General features: G+C 39.8%; 1 protein-coding gene across 1 annotated transcript; it reads left to right on the top strand.

Moving 5' to 3' along the window:
* The first annotated feature begins 4709 nt into the window (after positions 1 to 4709).
* pi4k2a (phosphatidylinositol 4-kinase type 2 alpha) lies at positions 4710 to 15974 on the top strand. Its single transcript, XM_057842511.1, has 9 exons — positions 4710 to 5203; positions 6661 to 6861; positions 8419 to 8550; positions 8624 to 8777; positions 8890 to 8951; positions 9049 to 9148; positions 9287 to 9420; positions 13089 to 13148; positions 14873 to 15974. Exons 1-9 carry the CDS (start codon positions 4865 to 4867, stop codon positions 15032 to 15034), a joined length of 1344 nt encoding a protein of 447 aa, XP_057698494.1. The 5' UTR covers positions 4710 to 4864; the 3' UTR covers positions 15035 to 15974.
* The last annotated feature ends 1667 nt before the right edge of the window (positions 15975 to 17641 follow it).

Genomic DNA, 17641 nt, shown 5'->3' with positions numbered 1-17641 from the left:
CAGAGACAAAATTGTAGACCTGCACCAGGCTGGGAAGTCTGAATCTGCAATAGGAAAAACACTTGGTGTAAAGAAATCAACTGTGGGAGCAATTATTAGAAAATGGAAGCCATCCAAGACCACTGATAATCTCCCTCGATCTGGGGCTCCATGCAAGATCTCACCCCGTGGCGTCAAAATGATAACAAGAACGGTGAGCAAAAATCCCAGAGCCACACGGGGGGACCTAGTTAATGACCTACAGAGAGCTGGGACCACAGTAACAAAGGCTACTATCAGTAGCACAAGGCACCACCAGGGACTCAAATCCTGCACTGCCAGACGTGTCCCCCTGCCGAAGGAAGCACACGTCCAGGCCTGTCTGCGGTTCGCTAGAGAGTATTTGGATGATCCAGAAGAGGACTGGGAGAATGTGTTATGGTCAGATGAAACCAAAATAGAACTTTTTGGTAGAAACACAGATTCTCGTGTTTGCAGGAGAAAGAATACTGAATGGCATCCGAAGAACACCATACCTACTGTAAAGCATGGGTGTGGAAACATCATGCTTTGGGGCTGTTTTTCTGCAAAGGGACCAGGACGACTGATCTGTGTAAAGGAAAGAATGAATGGGGCCATTTATCAAGAGATTTTGAGTGAAAATCTCCTTCCATCAGCAAGGGCATTGAAAATGAGACATGGCTGGGTCTTTCAGCATGACAATGATCCCAAACACACAGGGCCAGGGCAACAAAGGAGTGGCTTCGTAAGAAGCATTTCAAGGTCTTGGAGTGGTCCCATAGAAAATCTGTGGAGGGAGTTGAAAGTCCGTGTTGCCCAACGACAGCCCCAAACCATCACTGTTCTAGAGGAGATCTGCATGGAGGAATGGGCCAAAATACTAGCAACAGTGTGTGAAAAGCTTGTGAAGAATTACAAAAAAACGTTTTGCTTCCGTTATTGCCAAGAAAGGGTACATGACAAAGTAATGAGATGAACTTTTGGTATTGACCAAATACTTATTTTCCACCATGATCTGCAAATAAATTCTTTAAAAATCAAACAATGTCATTTTGGTTTTTTTTCTTCGCATTCTCTCTCATGGTTGAGGTTTACCCATGTTGACAATTACAGGCCTCTCTAATATTTTCAAGTGGGAGAACTTGCACAACTAGTGGTTGACTAAATACTTAATTGCCCGACTGTATTTGTCGGCCACCCCATTGGCCACTTTGCTTGCCAGTTTATCCTTAGATTGCAGTAGCATCAGCATGTTATGGACTATCATTATCATTTTGCACTACCATTAAATCATTAGTAACATTAAATATAACTCAATACAGCAAATTATATTAGTAGGTGCGTCCTTAAAGCAACACTAGGTAACTTTTCAGTTTTGGTCAATTAAGCGGCAGTGTTTTGCCTTAAAGTGCGTACGACAGGATAAAAAAATGTTTTAAATAGCATTAATATGTGAATTAATTGAGACGATTCGACTATATACAACAATTTAACAAAGCGCAAATGACGAGAAATTAGTCTTTTAATCCGCCGTTTAGCCACGCCTACCATTATAGGGCTCGAGCATCCCCAACAGGAGGATGACGACGGCAGGGTCAGGGTTTCATCTGATTTAGAATTCATCCCATTGAGGGGGAATTATTCAGAATGAGGAAAATGCGACGGAGAGAGCTGAAAAATGTCATTGTTTCAGTCTCGATACTCCAATATTTTTACAGGATATTCTTTTTATCGAAGTATTTCTCCCCAATTGTGAAATAAATGGTATGGTCATGACAAATTGCAGTCTTGTGCTGAATGAAATATGAAATAATAAAAATTCATTCATTTGGTCCGACATGGCAAAATTACTCCATAATGGTCAAAACTGTCGACTTCACCTTTACTGTCGTACCTCCCGAAAGATATTTTATGCCACTGTAGTTAGTCAGGCTTTTGTCATTTCCCTGCCCTGGCTTTGGAGAATGCAAACAAACCAAGAGGCATAACAGCTAGCCGACATGCTAACCCTAACCCTCCCCACTCCACCAGAACTCATCAGTGGTGAAGAGTTCAGTTGGGGGGGTGTCATGCCAGTGAGTGAAAGACAGGCCAATGTTTATTATTGAGTATCCTTTTATCCTTGGTAGCTGTCCCTTTTTTCCCTCCTCGGACAAAACTTTTTGTCTCTTTTGTTGCTCTGCCATCCCTGCAGAATTCGCGCAAAAGCGTTCGCATTGACTTCCGTTTTCATAATGAAAGGGGGAAATGACGTATGCCGTAAAGCAGTCAGCACTTTTGTAGTTTTTTGTGTGGCAGGGTTCCTGCCACCCTCCTCAAATTTAATTAGTGCCGGTGAAAATTATAATAATATGTGGACCGGCAATTTCCGTGGCTTGTTCGTCGTCGCTCCTACGTCCGGTTTTTCCTTCGGGGAGGTGGTGTAGTGTACAAAAACACAGAGACGCCTCAGATGGCTGTTGCATGGAGACTTTTATTAATTAAACAAAAATCAGCGGGGGACAGTCAGCCAGTCAACACGCGCTCCCGCGCAACTCTCCTTTTCACTCCCTCTCTATCCTGTTACGCTCGCCCTCTTCTTCTACTACGCCAAATTGGCAATGCCGGTCACACTGAAACGGGACAGCGGCCCCTTTGGGATGCCGGTAACAATGTTGTTTGTAAAAATTTAACGTCATTTGAAAGAGTAGAAGATTTGTTGATGCACTGAAAAGCTGGACCAACAAATCACGGCCCTGAAATTTAAAAAAAAAAAAAAAAAAACCTTCAGAAATTTGCGGCATCTGGGGAGCAAGCAGCCAGGATCAGACGGTACTTCATCATGCCAAAAAGACAGTTGAATTTACTGTACTTTTTCAAAAAGAAGGATGATGGTTTAAAACGAGTCAGAAAAGCAACAACCCGAGATGAGGGCAGCTGCAGCAGCTGGCCAAGTTCACGGACAGCCAGCCAAGCCGGGGCAGGAGGCTGCTTCCGTGGCAGCAGCTGGTCAGGTTCAGTGCCACCCGGAGTGGGGGCCAGCTACAGCGCCAGCAGTCAGCCAGGTGGACCACCAACAGCCGGAGCAACAGGCCAGTATCCTGGCATCAGCTAGCCCGGTAGAGCAGCCGGAGCAAAAGGCGGGAGCTGCGACATCAGCTCGCTTACAGGAAGACTAAGAAGGAGAGGAGAGCGCACTGAGCGGAGTAGAATGTGGGACATCCAGCGACAGGTCAGGGATAGGATGCACAAGTTCAATGTGAATGCAAGAAAGTAGGCGACACCGTTTTGAATTATTTTCAGTTTATTTGTTTGCATGGGCCTATACAATAATTACAACTGTGTTATTGGAATAAATTATTTTAGAAGTATAATGAATTAACAGATAAATATGTTTGTAAACCACAGACTCAAGGCACGAATATAACGGCATAGTGATATATTTGGTGATTAGGCCCGAGCCATGTATTGATCATCTAGCTATGTTATATCGTGATTAATACATGGCAACTGACCAATCAGAGAGCTTCCTGAAACCCACTCGTTATTATAATAAATAATAATAATGGGAAATTTGTGTTATTTATTGTAATCTCTGATTTTAAAAAAAAAATTAAAAAAGTTAAAAAGTTAGACCTGTTGAGAAACCAATTGCTGACTGTGTACTGTAAGTCCCACCTGTGGTTATGTGGGTAATAAATAATTGTAAATTGTTGTCATAACATTTATACCATGGATATTATCTGAAATTGAGGCTTGTAAGAGTCCCACAGCATGGCAAGTGGGCATTTGCGTGTTGTTTTCAGCAATATTTTCTGCATATGTTCCGGGACCTGTGCCCGTCTCGTCATCCCAGCGCTGTCATATGTACTTTGTGTTCCAGCACCTAATGATTTCCAAATTAAGCACTGCAGTTGACATATCGTCACATATGTTATGAAAATATTTTATAAAGATTGAAATGTTACCTAGTGTTACTTTAAGTCTTTCTAATAGATTTCTTTTGGTCTTTTTTACTGCAGCAACATAATAACCTGAAATTATGGCTTTTAGTTTTGTTGTGACACCCCAAGATTTTAAGTGGCTCCATCTGGCCACCCTTAAGAAAAATTACTCGAGGCGCCACTGTTGGTAATACGTAAAATTTTCAGTAGCCGACAGCCATATTTATGTTCAACAACGGATGACATACTTATAAAAACGCTAGAGCAAAATAAACAATCTCAGTATTAACTATGTTTGCTCAAAAAATATATCTGCAGGCATTACGTTTCCTGCCAAGATTTGTGTCTCGTGTGAAGACATGCTGTAATAATCAAAAAAGGCGAGGTTGTCGCGTGAGAATTTGACAACACTTGCACTGTTAATTTTGTTAGCACATTCTAATAAGTTGAATAACGGGATGGAGTAAATATTGTGAATAAATATTTTTTCTTGTGGACTATGTAAATTATGACATTCACAACATTGCAGCCTATGCACCACTGTTATTCATTTCAACATTATAGAATAGATGTTGAAAGACGCACACGTATTTTCTGAACACAAATGTGATGAACATTTCTATCAAAGGCGGTTTTATGTAGGAGTTAATTAGCTACAAACTGTTACTCTCTCACGTGTCTTCCGTGGGCGGCCGGTCTTTGTCCAATCAGACTAGGAGAAAGGATGACTGGCAAGAAAAGCTAATCACTGATTGGTTGACTAGTAAAACGGCCAACAGGTTCCGCCTTTTTCCGGAAACTGACTGTCATCTGATTTCTTGTTTCAGCTTCCTTGTTAGCTATCTCACGTTAAGCAGCAAAACATTTGTGCTACTTTGTTTCTCTCTCTATTTTCGGATAATCTCCTTACGAAAAACCTATAACAACTTATCGCCAAAATTATGGACGAGACGAGTCCGCTTGTCTCTCCTCTACGTGACTCAAATGATTACAGCTACGGTCCCACAGAGCCTGCCAGCCCGCGGGGCTCCTTTGGAGGCACGCCGGGCTCTGTGGTGCGCATCCCCGCCGGTAGTCCGAGTCGCAGTCGCGAAAGGCAGCCGCTGTTGGACCGGGACCGCGGCACTGCGTCGCGGGAGCCGCATCGGAATGAATTCCCGGAGGATCCCGAGTTCCGAGAGATCATCCGCAAGGCCGAGCGAGCTATCGAGGAGGGGATCTACCCAGAGAGGATCTACCAAGGATCCAGTGGTAGCTATTTTGTCAAAGACTCGCACGGGGTAAGATAAACTGAAAGTTACAGCTTGTTGTTGGACAACCTCATTGAAGGAAGTGGTAAATGGAATGCTGTGAGCACTTTCTCTCCACGTTGTAATGTCATTTGAGTTGCCTTTTTCTCTACCATACAATTAAATGGCAGTACTCCACTAAGCACCCTATAGTAAAAACAGGAAACTACACATTCATACATAGACATGGATTATACAACAACAACAACAATTTGCTAGTGTTGGGGAAATTATTGGAAACATTTACAGAACGGAGCAAGATTTTAAATGATAGCCATACTTATTATCATTGTTCTGACTATACAGTTGTTCCGCTGAAGTGGATGACATGAATAGTAACATTTGCCATACTAATTTTACAGTTATCAGTTAGTTACCATGTTGGAATCCTGAGTTGTTATCCTGAGCAAAGAACAAAGTCCCACATGTAATCATATTGAAGTTTGTGATTTGCTGCACCACTTCTCATCTCTTGCCCAGCCAGGAATCTGTTCAGTGGGCAAACAATGACAGTTTCATAAATCTAGACTAGAGAACTGTGTTTTTTATTCAAATCACAAGAGTTCAATAGTGTTCAACTTTGAATAATAAAAGTGGTGCATTCCTCCATGCATTTCCCTCATGTGCATCTTTGTCCCCAATGAAAAGTGTTTTGTTTTTCTATCGGTTTAAGCCATGATATTTTGGTCCAGTGTCACTTTTGTCGGCTTTTTAAAGATTTGTGACAGTAGTACATTGTCAAACTAAATGTGTCAGATTTTTAACCCCCAATCCCGTCACACGTCCGGTTTATTTACTCGGTCACCAGGGTGCTTAGTAGTCATGTGCCTTGCACTATTGGATCTAATTCCACTAAATGCCCATGTTAGATTTAAGGTTGTCAAAAGTATCAAAGTATCATTAAAAAAATTGTATTTGGGTAAAATATTTAATCGGAAAAGTATCAACATCAGGTCCATCTGATCGTTGCTGCGCCTTTGTTCAAATTGCTGTCTTTTCCCATTTTCATTCATTTGTTTTTGCACTACCAGCCTAGTCAGGAGTCCACCATTAATACTGTACAGTAAATTACTGTCGGATACCAGGATTTCACACTGAGTTAGTCAATTTATGACAAAATTGAGACAAGCTCACCAATATTTCTTTAACTTTTTATGAGACTTCTCTTCAGAGATACGCCAAAGATTGAGCTTCACTAGGTTATGTCACTAAGAAATAGGTCAATAAACTCAACATCTCAAATAAGACATTCTGTTCTTCCATTTAAGAAGGAAATAATCTTTTCAGCAATGCAGGTGCATGATGCTGTTCAGGGGTTTTGTACAATTTAAGATGACTATATCCCTCAAAAGTTCAGGTCAATCTAAAATTTGAATATTGTAGGGTTATTTCAATGCATAATCATGCTATGATATTTTAATAGTTCTTTCCTCATTGTCTACTAACAGAAGATCATCGGTGTGTTCAAGCCGAAGAATGAAGAACCCTATGGCCAGCTTAACCCGAAATGGACTAAGTGGCTCCAGAAACTGTGCTGTCCATGCTGTTTTGGTCGTGACTGTTTAGTTCTAAACCAGGGCTACCTCTCGGAGGCCGGTGCTAGTCTGGTTGACCAGAAACTAGAGCTCAATATTGTTCCAAGGACCAAGGTAGATATGCATACAAATCTATGATAATAATCCAGTGACCGAGTAGGAACTACTTTCACTTGGGATGTCCCGATCGCATATTTTTGCTTCCGAGTCACCTGACTTTGGGAATTTGCCGATACCGAGTTCCGATCCGATACAGAAAAAAGTTATTTTGTTGTTTTTATTCGAACAAAAGTTCCAGACATGTTACAGTACTGTCCTTTTTAAAGTACTTCCTTTTTTTCCAGGAGGGTGGCGGAGTATAAAATGTTTACATATTTGTATCTTTTGGCATTGCCATATTATTTTTAGATTATTTTGTTACTTTTCAACCCTGAAAAAGTAAAGAAAAACATACAATTAGGCCTGATTGATACTGGAAAAAATTAACATTGCGATGTATATTGCCAAGGCTCCACACTTTTTTTTCTTAAGGTGTACCAGCTCAAAATGTAGGAACATCCACATTTTTCATTGCATCACCTTTAACACCATACTTTTAATGTCTCCATAACTTTCATATACAATGATCCCTGTTTTTCCGCAGTTAATGGGGCCCAGAACCCATGATAAGTGAAAAACCGCGAATTAGCGCAACCCCCCCCCCCCCCCCCAAAAAAAAATCTTTTTGGTTTTTTATTTGTGTTCTATATATTTATTCAAAATTTAGCATTGGAAAGAGATGCATGTTAGACATGTTTTCCCCAAAGTATATTTTAAAAAAATATATATTTTAATAAATGTTTTTTAAGCACTTCAAATGTAATAATGATGATAAGTTTTAAACATGTTACTGTCCCACCGAATTATTTTTGAACAATAATAATAGAGTGTGGAAAAATGCATGGCTTTATTAAATGCTTCATTGAGTGAGTCCACTCCACTGCTCACTTACAATGAGTTGCCACAGCAACTGTTTAAAAAGTTAAACAATGATTGTCGCATGCAGCGCGTTTGAAGTTCGTGACTCTGGCAAGATCAGACACAAACATCTGTCAACATCGTTAACTTTCAAAAGCAACTCCAGTGCACGGCCTGACAAAAAAAGAGCAGGGAGAGGGAGGGAGGGGGGAGGGAGAGTGAGACTACACGATCGGCTTATCTGTATTTTTTTTTAAATTGAAAAAAATTCTGCAATGGACTGAGGGCGCGAAGTTGGAAGCGCGAAATAGCGAGGGATCACTGTAATTCATATGAGTGAGTCCACTCAAATTCACTCACGGTGAAAACACCCTCCCGACAACGAAGATTGACTACACGATGATTAACACATTTGTGCCTTTGATTGTAGAGCTACAGAGCTTTCGCCAGATCAAAGCTACAAACCTGTCAAAAATCATTAAATAAATTAAAATCATCTTTAATTTTAAGTAGCAAACTCCAGCTGCACTGCTGACCAAGAAAAGCAGCAGGGGGAGAGTGGGAGGCTGTACAAGCATGAAGCAATTAAACAAATATATTTTTGAAATTAAAAACCAGATCCTTTTCACCCGATTCCAATCTTCTGAAAAATGACGCGATCGGACAGATAGGGACATCACTCATTTTCACTGCTAATCAGTGTGAGTTTTTTAGGTGGTATACTTGGCAAGTGAGACGTTCAACTATAGCGCCATAGACCGGGTCAAGTCTCGAGGGAAAAGGCTTGCCTTGGAGAAAGTCCCAAAAGTGGGTCAGCGCTTCCATAGGATTGGGCTGCCTCCTAAGGTGAGCTACTGGTGTATTTCTTATTCTAAGTTCAACAGGAACAACTACTGATTGACCTTATTGCTCTTGTCAGGTTGGCTCCTTCCAGCTCTTTGTTGACGGATATAAGGATGCAGATTTCTGGCTTCGCAGGTTTGAAGCAGAACCTCTTCCAGAGAACACCAACCGTCAGCTTCAGCTGCAGTTTGAGCGCCTAGTAGTACTTGATTACATCATCAGGAATACAGGCATGTAATGAAGTCATCCTCCTCAGTATGTGGTCATCATGGTCACACACTGCATAGTCAGTGAAAGAGTCATTATCACAAGGTTTTTTTGTGTGCTTCCCCCCCATTTAAGACAGGGGAAATGACAACTGGCTGCTCAAATATGACTGCCCCATGGACCCTGTAGGGAACCGAGTAAGAATACCCCACACAGTTTTGTCTTGAAAATTTTTATATTATTAATTACTGTCTTTTACATCAAATTGAATTACTACCGATGCCATCCCTACAGGACACTGACTGGGTTGTAGTGAAGGACCCAATAATTAAGCTGGCAGCCATAGACAACGGTCTAGCTTTCCCTCTCAAACATCCTGACTCTTGGAGAGCATGTAAGAACCTACTGTAGAGCACATCACTGCTTGCATCCATCCAGAGATATATCTCTTGATAAAATTCCTCCCGGTGGTGCAAGTGGTTCCTAATTGTCATATTTTGTGTTGACTGTCATGAATTTGTTTAATTGCTAGATCCTTTCTACTGGGCATGGCTCTCCCAGGCCAAAGTTCCTTTCTCTCAGGAAATCCGGGAACTTGTTCTGCCAAAACTATCGGACCCAAATTTTATTAAAGACCTCGAGGAGGACCTCTATGAACTATTCAAGGTAAGCTGAAAGTGGGCATTTGTCATTAACCCTTGAGAGTCGAAGGACGCGCCGGCGCGTCCTCAGCGCACGTCGTCTTTGAAGCACCCTCACGTTTTAATTACGTCACCCACATGCCTTTGGTTGGTCTCGTTTTAAAGTGCGGAAGTTGCGGTTTACTCTCGTTATTATTTGAAGTCAATCGACCAACTAGAACGTGAGATATTGTCATTTAAGTTTTATAGTTTTATTGTCCTCTCAAAAAAACATTAACGCTGCATGGATCATTTGTTTATGTCTATATTTCCATCATTTCTTGTCCTTTTTCAAAACGGAAGCTCCATGAAAAAAACACAAATCAAACGAACCCTTTCGAAGTCACAGTGGAAGCACAAAATGCGTTTTTTTTTTTTTTTATAAATATAACTGCCGTGCGAGGTTCTACCGAACGAGAGGGAGGAGTGTTCTGAAGCAGCAAGCTGGCGAGCGACGGCCGTTTGGATCGAGCAGCGACTTTGTGTGACTTTGACAATGAACGGAAAACTAAATTTAGGGCAAGCAATTGTGCTTTTTGATCAACTTGAGGAAGAGGATGGTCCAAATTCGTCATCATCGTCTTCTTCGGAAGAGTCCTCGAGTGAAGATAGTGACTGATTTGAACACGTGGGTGACGCCATCGACGAGCAGAGGTAAGCCAACTCACTTTTTTTTTGTTTTTTATGCTTAAAAAGTTTCTTTTGAAAGTTTCTTTTGATATTACAAGACAAAGTTAATTTTGATGCAATATAAGTGTGTGTTTGTGTATATAATAATAAAATGTGCATATCAGATCAAAGTCGTACGTGCACTGTGGGTATCCCAGGCAGGAATTTATAATTTGTGGTGTTCTTCTTTCTATATGAAGATTAGGGATGTAGCACATATTCAGCTATGGTATTCTTTCTATTGTCATACATATAGATTTCCATTATTATTTATTGCTGTATATATTTTTATTTTATACTTTATTATTTTCATAAATACTGACTTTTTTTTCATGTACATTTATAGTGACAATGAAAGTAAAGTGAAATGAAAATGGATGGGTGGAAGGATGGAAAGAGGACCGACACCCCATGGAAGTGTGAGCTGTGTGATGTAGCCCTGTGTCTAATTCCAGGACGAAACTGCTTTTCGGAGTGGCAAGCCTGACAAAAATTTAACTTGTTTATTGTAAATATTTTTGAAAATACTTTTTTTTCCAGTGTTAGATATATATATATTTTCCCACAATCAGTCTTCTCAATTTGTGTATATAAATGGGTGTTCAAGAAGCTTGATTGTGTGTACATAGTTTTCATCAGGTGATGGGCCGCAATACCTAAACTCATAAAGAGATGGCCTCTAAACACTTTTTGTGTTAGATGGTATATATTTTTTCACTGTTCTTCACTGTTTGGTCTGCTGTATATAACCTGTTTTGACTAGAGCATGTATAAAGGCAAAAAACGCCTATGGCTGTACCTGTTGTTTATGTTGAATTGTCAAATATAAGACTATTTATTCTAAATTTTTTTGGTTGAATGTTCATCCTAACATGTTGAATAAATATTACAAAGTTTCAAAACGGTTCGTTACGCATGTTTGGTTGTCAATTGGACATCAATATTAAAAATTTTGACAAAACGATTTTGGAATTTTTGGTCTTTTTGGGCCCAAAATGATGATTTATAATTGGTTAGTGAAGGAAACAACAGTTTGGACATGAAGTTCAAGGTGTCACAAAAAAAGGGACCAAACCAGGCCATCGTAAACAATTCTTTCTTTGAAATATAAAGGCAACTTCAAAGGCATGCAAAATCAGACAAAATAGGCCCAGACCTTAAAGGGTTAAGCACAATGCTAAACAGAACATGACTGATAAAAAGCATGCCAATTTTCTTCATTTTGACAGCAAATTTTCATTTCTTTTCAGTCTTAACTAAAATTTATTAGTTACTTGTAGTCTTAACTTTGTTATCTGTATTGCTTTAGTTGTAGTGTGGTTGTAATTGATGAAATACAGTAAGACTGTTGAAAAAAAAAATGTTAGATTGAGAGTATTAAAATAAAGACTGTAAAGGGTAATACGATAACGTTCCTATCACAAAACTCTCTGGTGTACACGGGAGGATTGGGCATCAAGCATCGATGGGAACTGGTTCTATCACTCTGATGCACCCGGAATCGTTCGAATTCTTAAATTTCGATTCCATGTTTCGATGCCCTGAACGCCGAGCGGGAAAAAATTGCTCAAGTTCAAAGACTGATATTTATATACAAGTTAAAATTAGCCCTGTGAGAAGTTCATATAATTTAAAAAAAATCATCGAGAAGACTTTAATATAAACCATGCAAAATGTTTTTTTTTTTTTTTTTAATCCTGCCTTGTTTTTTTTACCGTCTCTTAAAAGAATCGTAATCGAGAATTGTTCGGAACTGGAATCGAAATGTGGGATCGTAATCGGAACCAGAATCGTTCAATTTCAAACGATGCCCAACTCTAGTACACGGTCTGTGGCGGTACATTTGGTAAAACAATAAACGTGAAACAATGATTGAATTAAAAGTTATGAATAAATGTTACATTGTCTTTAGAATGTAATCTGGTGCATTTGTCAAATGCATTTAGGTCTAGGGATGTCCCGATCATATGTTTTTGCACCCGAGTCCGAGTCACCTGATTCAATACCGGAAAAAAAAATGTTGTTTAAAAAAAAAAAATGCTTGTCTTTATTAAATGCTTCATTGAGTGAGTCCAGTCAAATACACTCGCGCTGGTGAGAACAGCCTTTCACTTACAGAATGAGTTGCCACAGCACACTACCGCTAGTGTTCAACAAGCTAAACGTTGATTCACACATGTGCGCCTTTGATGGTAGAGCTATCAAGCTTCACTGGCAAGATCAAAGCTACAGCCCTGTCTATCATCGTTAATTTTAAATAGCTAACGCCAGGGCACTGCTGACCAAGAAAAGCAGCAGGAGGGAGAGTGACGGGCTGTACGAGCATGAAGCACAAAAACATAAATATACAGTATTTGTTTAATTAAGAACCCGATCCTTTTCACCCGATTCTGATCCTCTGAAAAATGGCACGATCAGCCCAATTTCAGATCACATAACATGGCACAGCCCTGCCATGTTTCTAATGAACACTTAGGCCTAGAGCGCGTCTGTTTTTATTCTTGGTCTTCCTCTGTAGTGCTTCTGTATAGTATTTATTTCTTCTGTTCACTGAAATACGTCTGTATCTGATCATGGTGGTACTGTACTTTGAAAGCCAAATATTTTTCTAAGTGGCTGTTGGTATGGTATGCGGTCAAACGTTTTGAGACATTGTCATCCGATTGAATGGTGAAGTGTCTCAAAACTTTTGACCAGTAGTGTACAATTGTGAAGAAATGAAAGCCTTATAAATTAACATACAGCGAACTACCTTACAGTTTATGGGTCAAACATTTATCAGTAAAACAGGAAAATTAGGAGTGTCGTTAGTGTCAAATATATATATATTTTTAAAATAAATATGTAAACTTTAATACCAGAACCTCAAATGTGTAGCATTTTTATGTAATCATAGTTTTATTTTCATCAGGAAAATAAATTGTTGACTCTTAACTATAATGAAACGGATGTTCTGTTTTTTACATGTATCATGTTTTCCTACAGAAAGATCCTGGTTTTGACAGAGGACAGTTTCACAAGCAGGTCGCTGTCATGAGGGGCCAGGTGAGTTGTCATCTTTACGATATTTTTAAGTAGTGCTGCACGATAATGCATTTTTCAACCGATAACCAATAATTTCCACCTCCTTCCAGCCGATAACCGATAATGTCAAGCCGATAGTTCTATTAAAAGATATATTAAAAAAATAAATAAATACACAAGAGCAAATGCCTCTGTGCAGAAATAAAATTTATTGCTACCTTTTCCACATCAAATTTGAACAAGTAGTAAATTCCAGCATATAAACAATGACAGATTGTCTGACAATATATAATGGTAAGTTTTGGCAACAATTACTTAAAAATTAAATACTTAATTGCACAAAAATGCCTTTAAAAATAAGCCATTCTTAACAAAGAATAACATTAAACTTGAAATGATCATCTAACCATTGTGCCACTCAAGCTCTTCTTCAACAGCTCTCAGTCTCTCTTATTATTTTTTTTATAGCAGTTAGGCTTGAAAAGCTCAGAATTATCAGACAGGGGGACTTTAGCAATGTCTTTAACCGCATCAGGGCCGAGCATCACGCTGACAATGGCTTTGCAGGCATTTTTTCATTTAGCACCAAGTTCAGCAACAAGGTAACTGGCTTTGAGGGCTTTTTCTCATTTACATATGTAGTTTTTCCTCAAAGAAGATGCCTGTTTCTCTGTGTTTCCACGAAGGCGAACAGAATAGTCCATTGACTTGTTTTGAAGCGACGAGTGTTTCATTTAAAGATGACGTTTAAGCTTGCTTGGCACAATGGCGCTGTTGGATAGTTACTCGTGTTGCGTTCAAGAACTGCTCGGATTTCTAGCAATCAGCCACCTTGCTGTCCTCGACAATGTGTTGGAATAAAACAAAGGGGTAGGATTGACAGTCGTCACATATGAACAAAATGGAAAGGACACTTGACGAGTCTAATAAAATGATGTACAGTAGACGTGCTGGGGTCCACATTGACATGGACAGCAAGGTGGCTGATGGTTAGAAATCCGAGCAGTTCTTGAACGCGACACGAACAATACCTCGTTTATCTGCACACGATTGAAACCTTCTTCCTACTCCTTACTTCCTACTGCAACTCCGCCCGGCGGCGTAAAAAATGCGATATTGGATAATTTCTCGCGGCACACCTGACGATCTCTCACGGTACACTAGTGTGCCGCGGCACACCAGTTGAAAAACACTGGTTTAAGGCACCACTATTAGCTTTAGCCTTTAAGCTAGCGGCAGCCTGGTATTCATTCCACAAACTTTTATGATGCATATTTAAATGGCTGATCAGGTTAGTGGTGTTGACTCTTCTTTTTCCCGGCTTGTGGAACTTCTGCAGTGAATGTTTAGCAGATTATTTGTTTCACACACGAAAAAGTAAACCCACACAGGTGACGGAGCCGCCATGTTATCCTACTGCTTCAAGTATGTCGTGTGACGTGTCAGTCATGCGACAGGGGCTTCAGACGGAGAAGGCGTTTAGACGCCGGGGCAGAATTGGACAAAACTGCATTGATTGCGCACATTTAGAGGCCAAATGAAGTGTATAATTTTCGGATTGCATTATCGATGTAATTTTTTTTTTTTTCAATCTCGATTATCTGTTTGACGTCACAATTGCCATTATCGGCCGATAAATATCGGTAAGCGATATTATCGTGCATCTTTATTTGTTAAGTTTGCATACGGTCGAGGAAGTGACTAAAATACCTTGATTTTCATCCCTTTTATTTCTTCCTTCAAAGATTCTGAACCTGTGCCAAGCACTAAAGGATGATAAAACACCCCTCCAGCTGGTCCAGATGCCCCCGGTGATCGTTGAAACAGCCAGAGCCCCCCAAAGAGCCAATAGTGAGTCATACACGCAGAGTTTCCAGAGTAGAAGACCTTTCTTTACCTGGTGGTAGGGAGCATGCTTTGGGATAGATTGAATGACCACGGTCCCCGCCTCTCTGAATGGACGCTATAATTACTAAACGTGAGTGTATGAGTAGAGAGAAGAGGTGAATAGGGGAAGAATTTCACACCTTCTCTTCCTTGTTTGCCCTGGTGCCTTGTTTGGATGTGAAGAAGTTTAAAATAGTCCTTCTTACAAAGAGACGTCAGACTGTTCTATTGGACTCCCCACGTGTGATTGCCCACATGTGCATGCCAATAAAAAAAAACAAAAAAAAACTAAGGTCGTCTCACTGAAGACGGGAGATGTCGGGTCCCACGTCGTTTTCTTCATGCCGCTCTGCCTATTAACATTCCCCTGCATATTTCCCACTCCCACACTGTTGAATGAACAACACTGGCCTGGCCTATTTTTACGATGTAAAAGTGTTCATTTGTATATGACGCTCTGAACATTTGGAAAATAAGACACATAGAGCACGTTTCGACATGGTGAGCACGAAATCTGAGGTGGTTTCACATCTTGACGACTCTCCAAAACAGTTGACATCAGGTTGTTGAAATCATGTGGGGTGATATCTGTGAGCAGAGGTACGCGTGCTTAGAGAAGGTTTTGTTGCACGGTGATAATTACCAGCCCAATTATTCCACTTTCACTGATGAGTTAGACAACCAGTGCTGAGAAAAGATCACCTGGGCTACTGCTAATAATTGGTATGGAGCATTTCCTCCTACTTTTCAGGTGGAGCTGTGTGAAGTAACGTCCTGGTGTACAGAACAAACATGAAATGTAATGTGACAATGCACTGTATAATTTGTATGTAATATTTAATAGATTATAATAATAAAAAAAAACATCCATTCATACAGTGAGTTTGTGCATGAAAATCTTATTTACGAGCTGAACCCTATTATTTGACCTTCGTAGTCTTGTTGAATACAGTGGTATGAAAAACAATCTGAACCTTTTGGAATTTCTCACATTTCTGCATAAAATCACCATCAAATGTGATCTGATCTTTGTCGAAATCACACAGATGAAAATACAGTGCTATAGCTAAAACCACCCAAACATTTATGTTTTCATAGTTTAATGAGGATTGTATGCAAACCATGACAGAAGGGGGAAAAATAAGTGAACCATCACATTTAATATTTTGTGGCCCCCACTTTGGTAGCAATAACTTCAACCAGACGCTTCGTGTAGCTGCAGGTCAGTCTGGCCCATCGATCAGGACTAATCTTGGCCCATTCGTATCTACAAAACTGCTGTAGTTCAGTCAGATTCTTGGGATGCCTGGCATGAATTGCTGTCTTTAGGTCATGCCACAGCATCTCAATGGGGTTCAAGTGTAGACAACTTCTCTGGCTGTCGATTGATGAACATGCAGACTTTTAGAGATGGTTTTGTATCCTTTCCCACTTTTATACAAATCAACAATCCTTGATCGCAGGTCACAGTTTTTTTAACCGAGCCATGATGCACATCAGACAATGCTACTCATCAAGACATTTCTTACCAGGTGTGTGTTTTATAGTGGGCAGGACAGCTTTAAACCACTCATCAGTGATTGAGCACACACTTGGCTTAAAATGTTTGGTAAAAACTGGTTTCAATTGCTCTTTAAGTCTCCTTAGGCAGAGGGTTCTCTTACTTAGTTCCCCCCTTCTGTCATTGTTTGCATGTAATCCTCATTAAAATGCGAAAACCTATAAATGTTTGGGTGGTTTTAGTTAAAGCAGACACCGTATTTTTATCTGTGTGATTTTGACAAAGATCAGATCACATTTGATTGGTGATTTTATGGAAAAATGTTAGAAATTCCAAAAGGTTCAGATACTTTTTCAAATCACTGTTACCTTTATAATACAATAGCTGTTATGTATAATTTGCAGAAGTTGTTTATGAAAAGTCACTCTGTAACATTTTTTGTTGGTTGCAACATCACGGTTTTGATTTAGTTATCCTGTCTTGCTTAATTTCTACCAGCAGGTTTATATTCTGGCTAGAAGAACTGAATGAACCAGTACTGAACTGCATTGCATTTTACCATGCAGGCTGACATAGTGCACAGATGCCCTAAAGCCAAAATATACATGCACGAAAATGGAGAAAAAACAAGAACATTTTTTTCCCACCCAGAAGAAAAGATGATGCCTCTTAAATGTTGCAATTATACTAGTAAAGTACAGAACATACTTTTGAGCACATGCTGGAGTGGTAAAACTATATTGCGCTAATCAATGCATACTAATCTCCTGAGGTAACATTCATTTACCAAACTGACCTATATTCATTGGTTTGCTCACAGAGTGGATGTAATATGATTAGTACTGTACACTTAAACCACCATTTTACTTCTCCCACAAATCCAATTTCATCTAAGTGAGGAATGTCGAAGGCAAAGCATGACCAATGTGCGTGTGTGAGTAGTCATGTGATTCCCTGCTGAGTGTGTTACACACATTACAGCTTTACACGGGTTTGAGGAACTAGAGAGGTTCTCAGATTGTTATACAGGTCAACAATTTGAAAAAAAAAAAGACAGTTCCTGTTTACTACCTTTTTGGTGCAGAATCCAAACCTAATCTCAGTTTTTCTCTAACATTGATTTCCC

The sequence above is a fragment of the Corythoichthys intestinalis genome, chromosome 8, assembly GCF_030265065.1.
Source record: "Corythoichthys intestinalis isolate RoL2023-P3 chromosome 8, ASM3026506v1, whole genome shotgun sequence".
Lineage (NCBI taxonomy): Eukaryota > Metazoa > Chordata > Actinopteri > Syngnathiformes > Syngnathidae > Corythoichthys > Corythoichthys intestinalis.
Note: the sequence above shows the minus strand (reverse complement) of the source record. Positions and strands in the feature narration are given on the sequence as shown.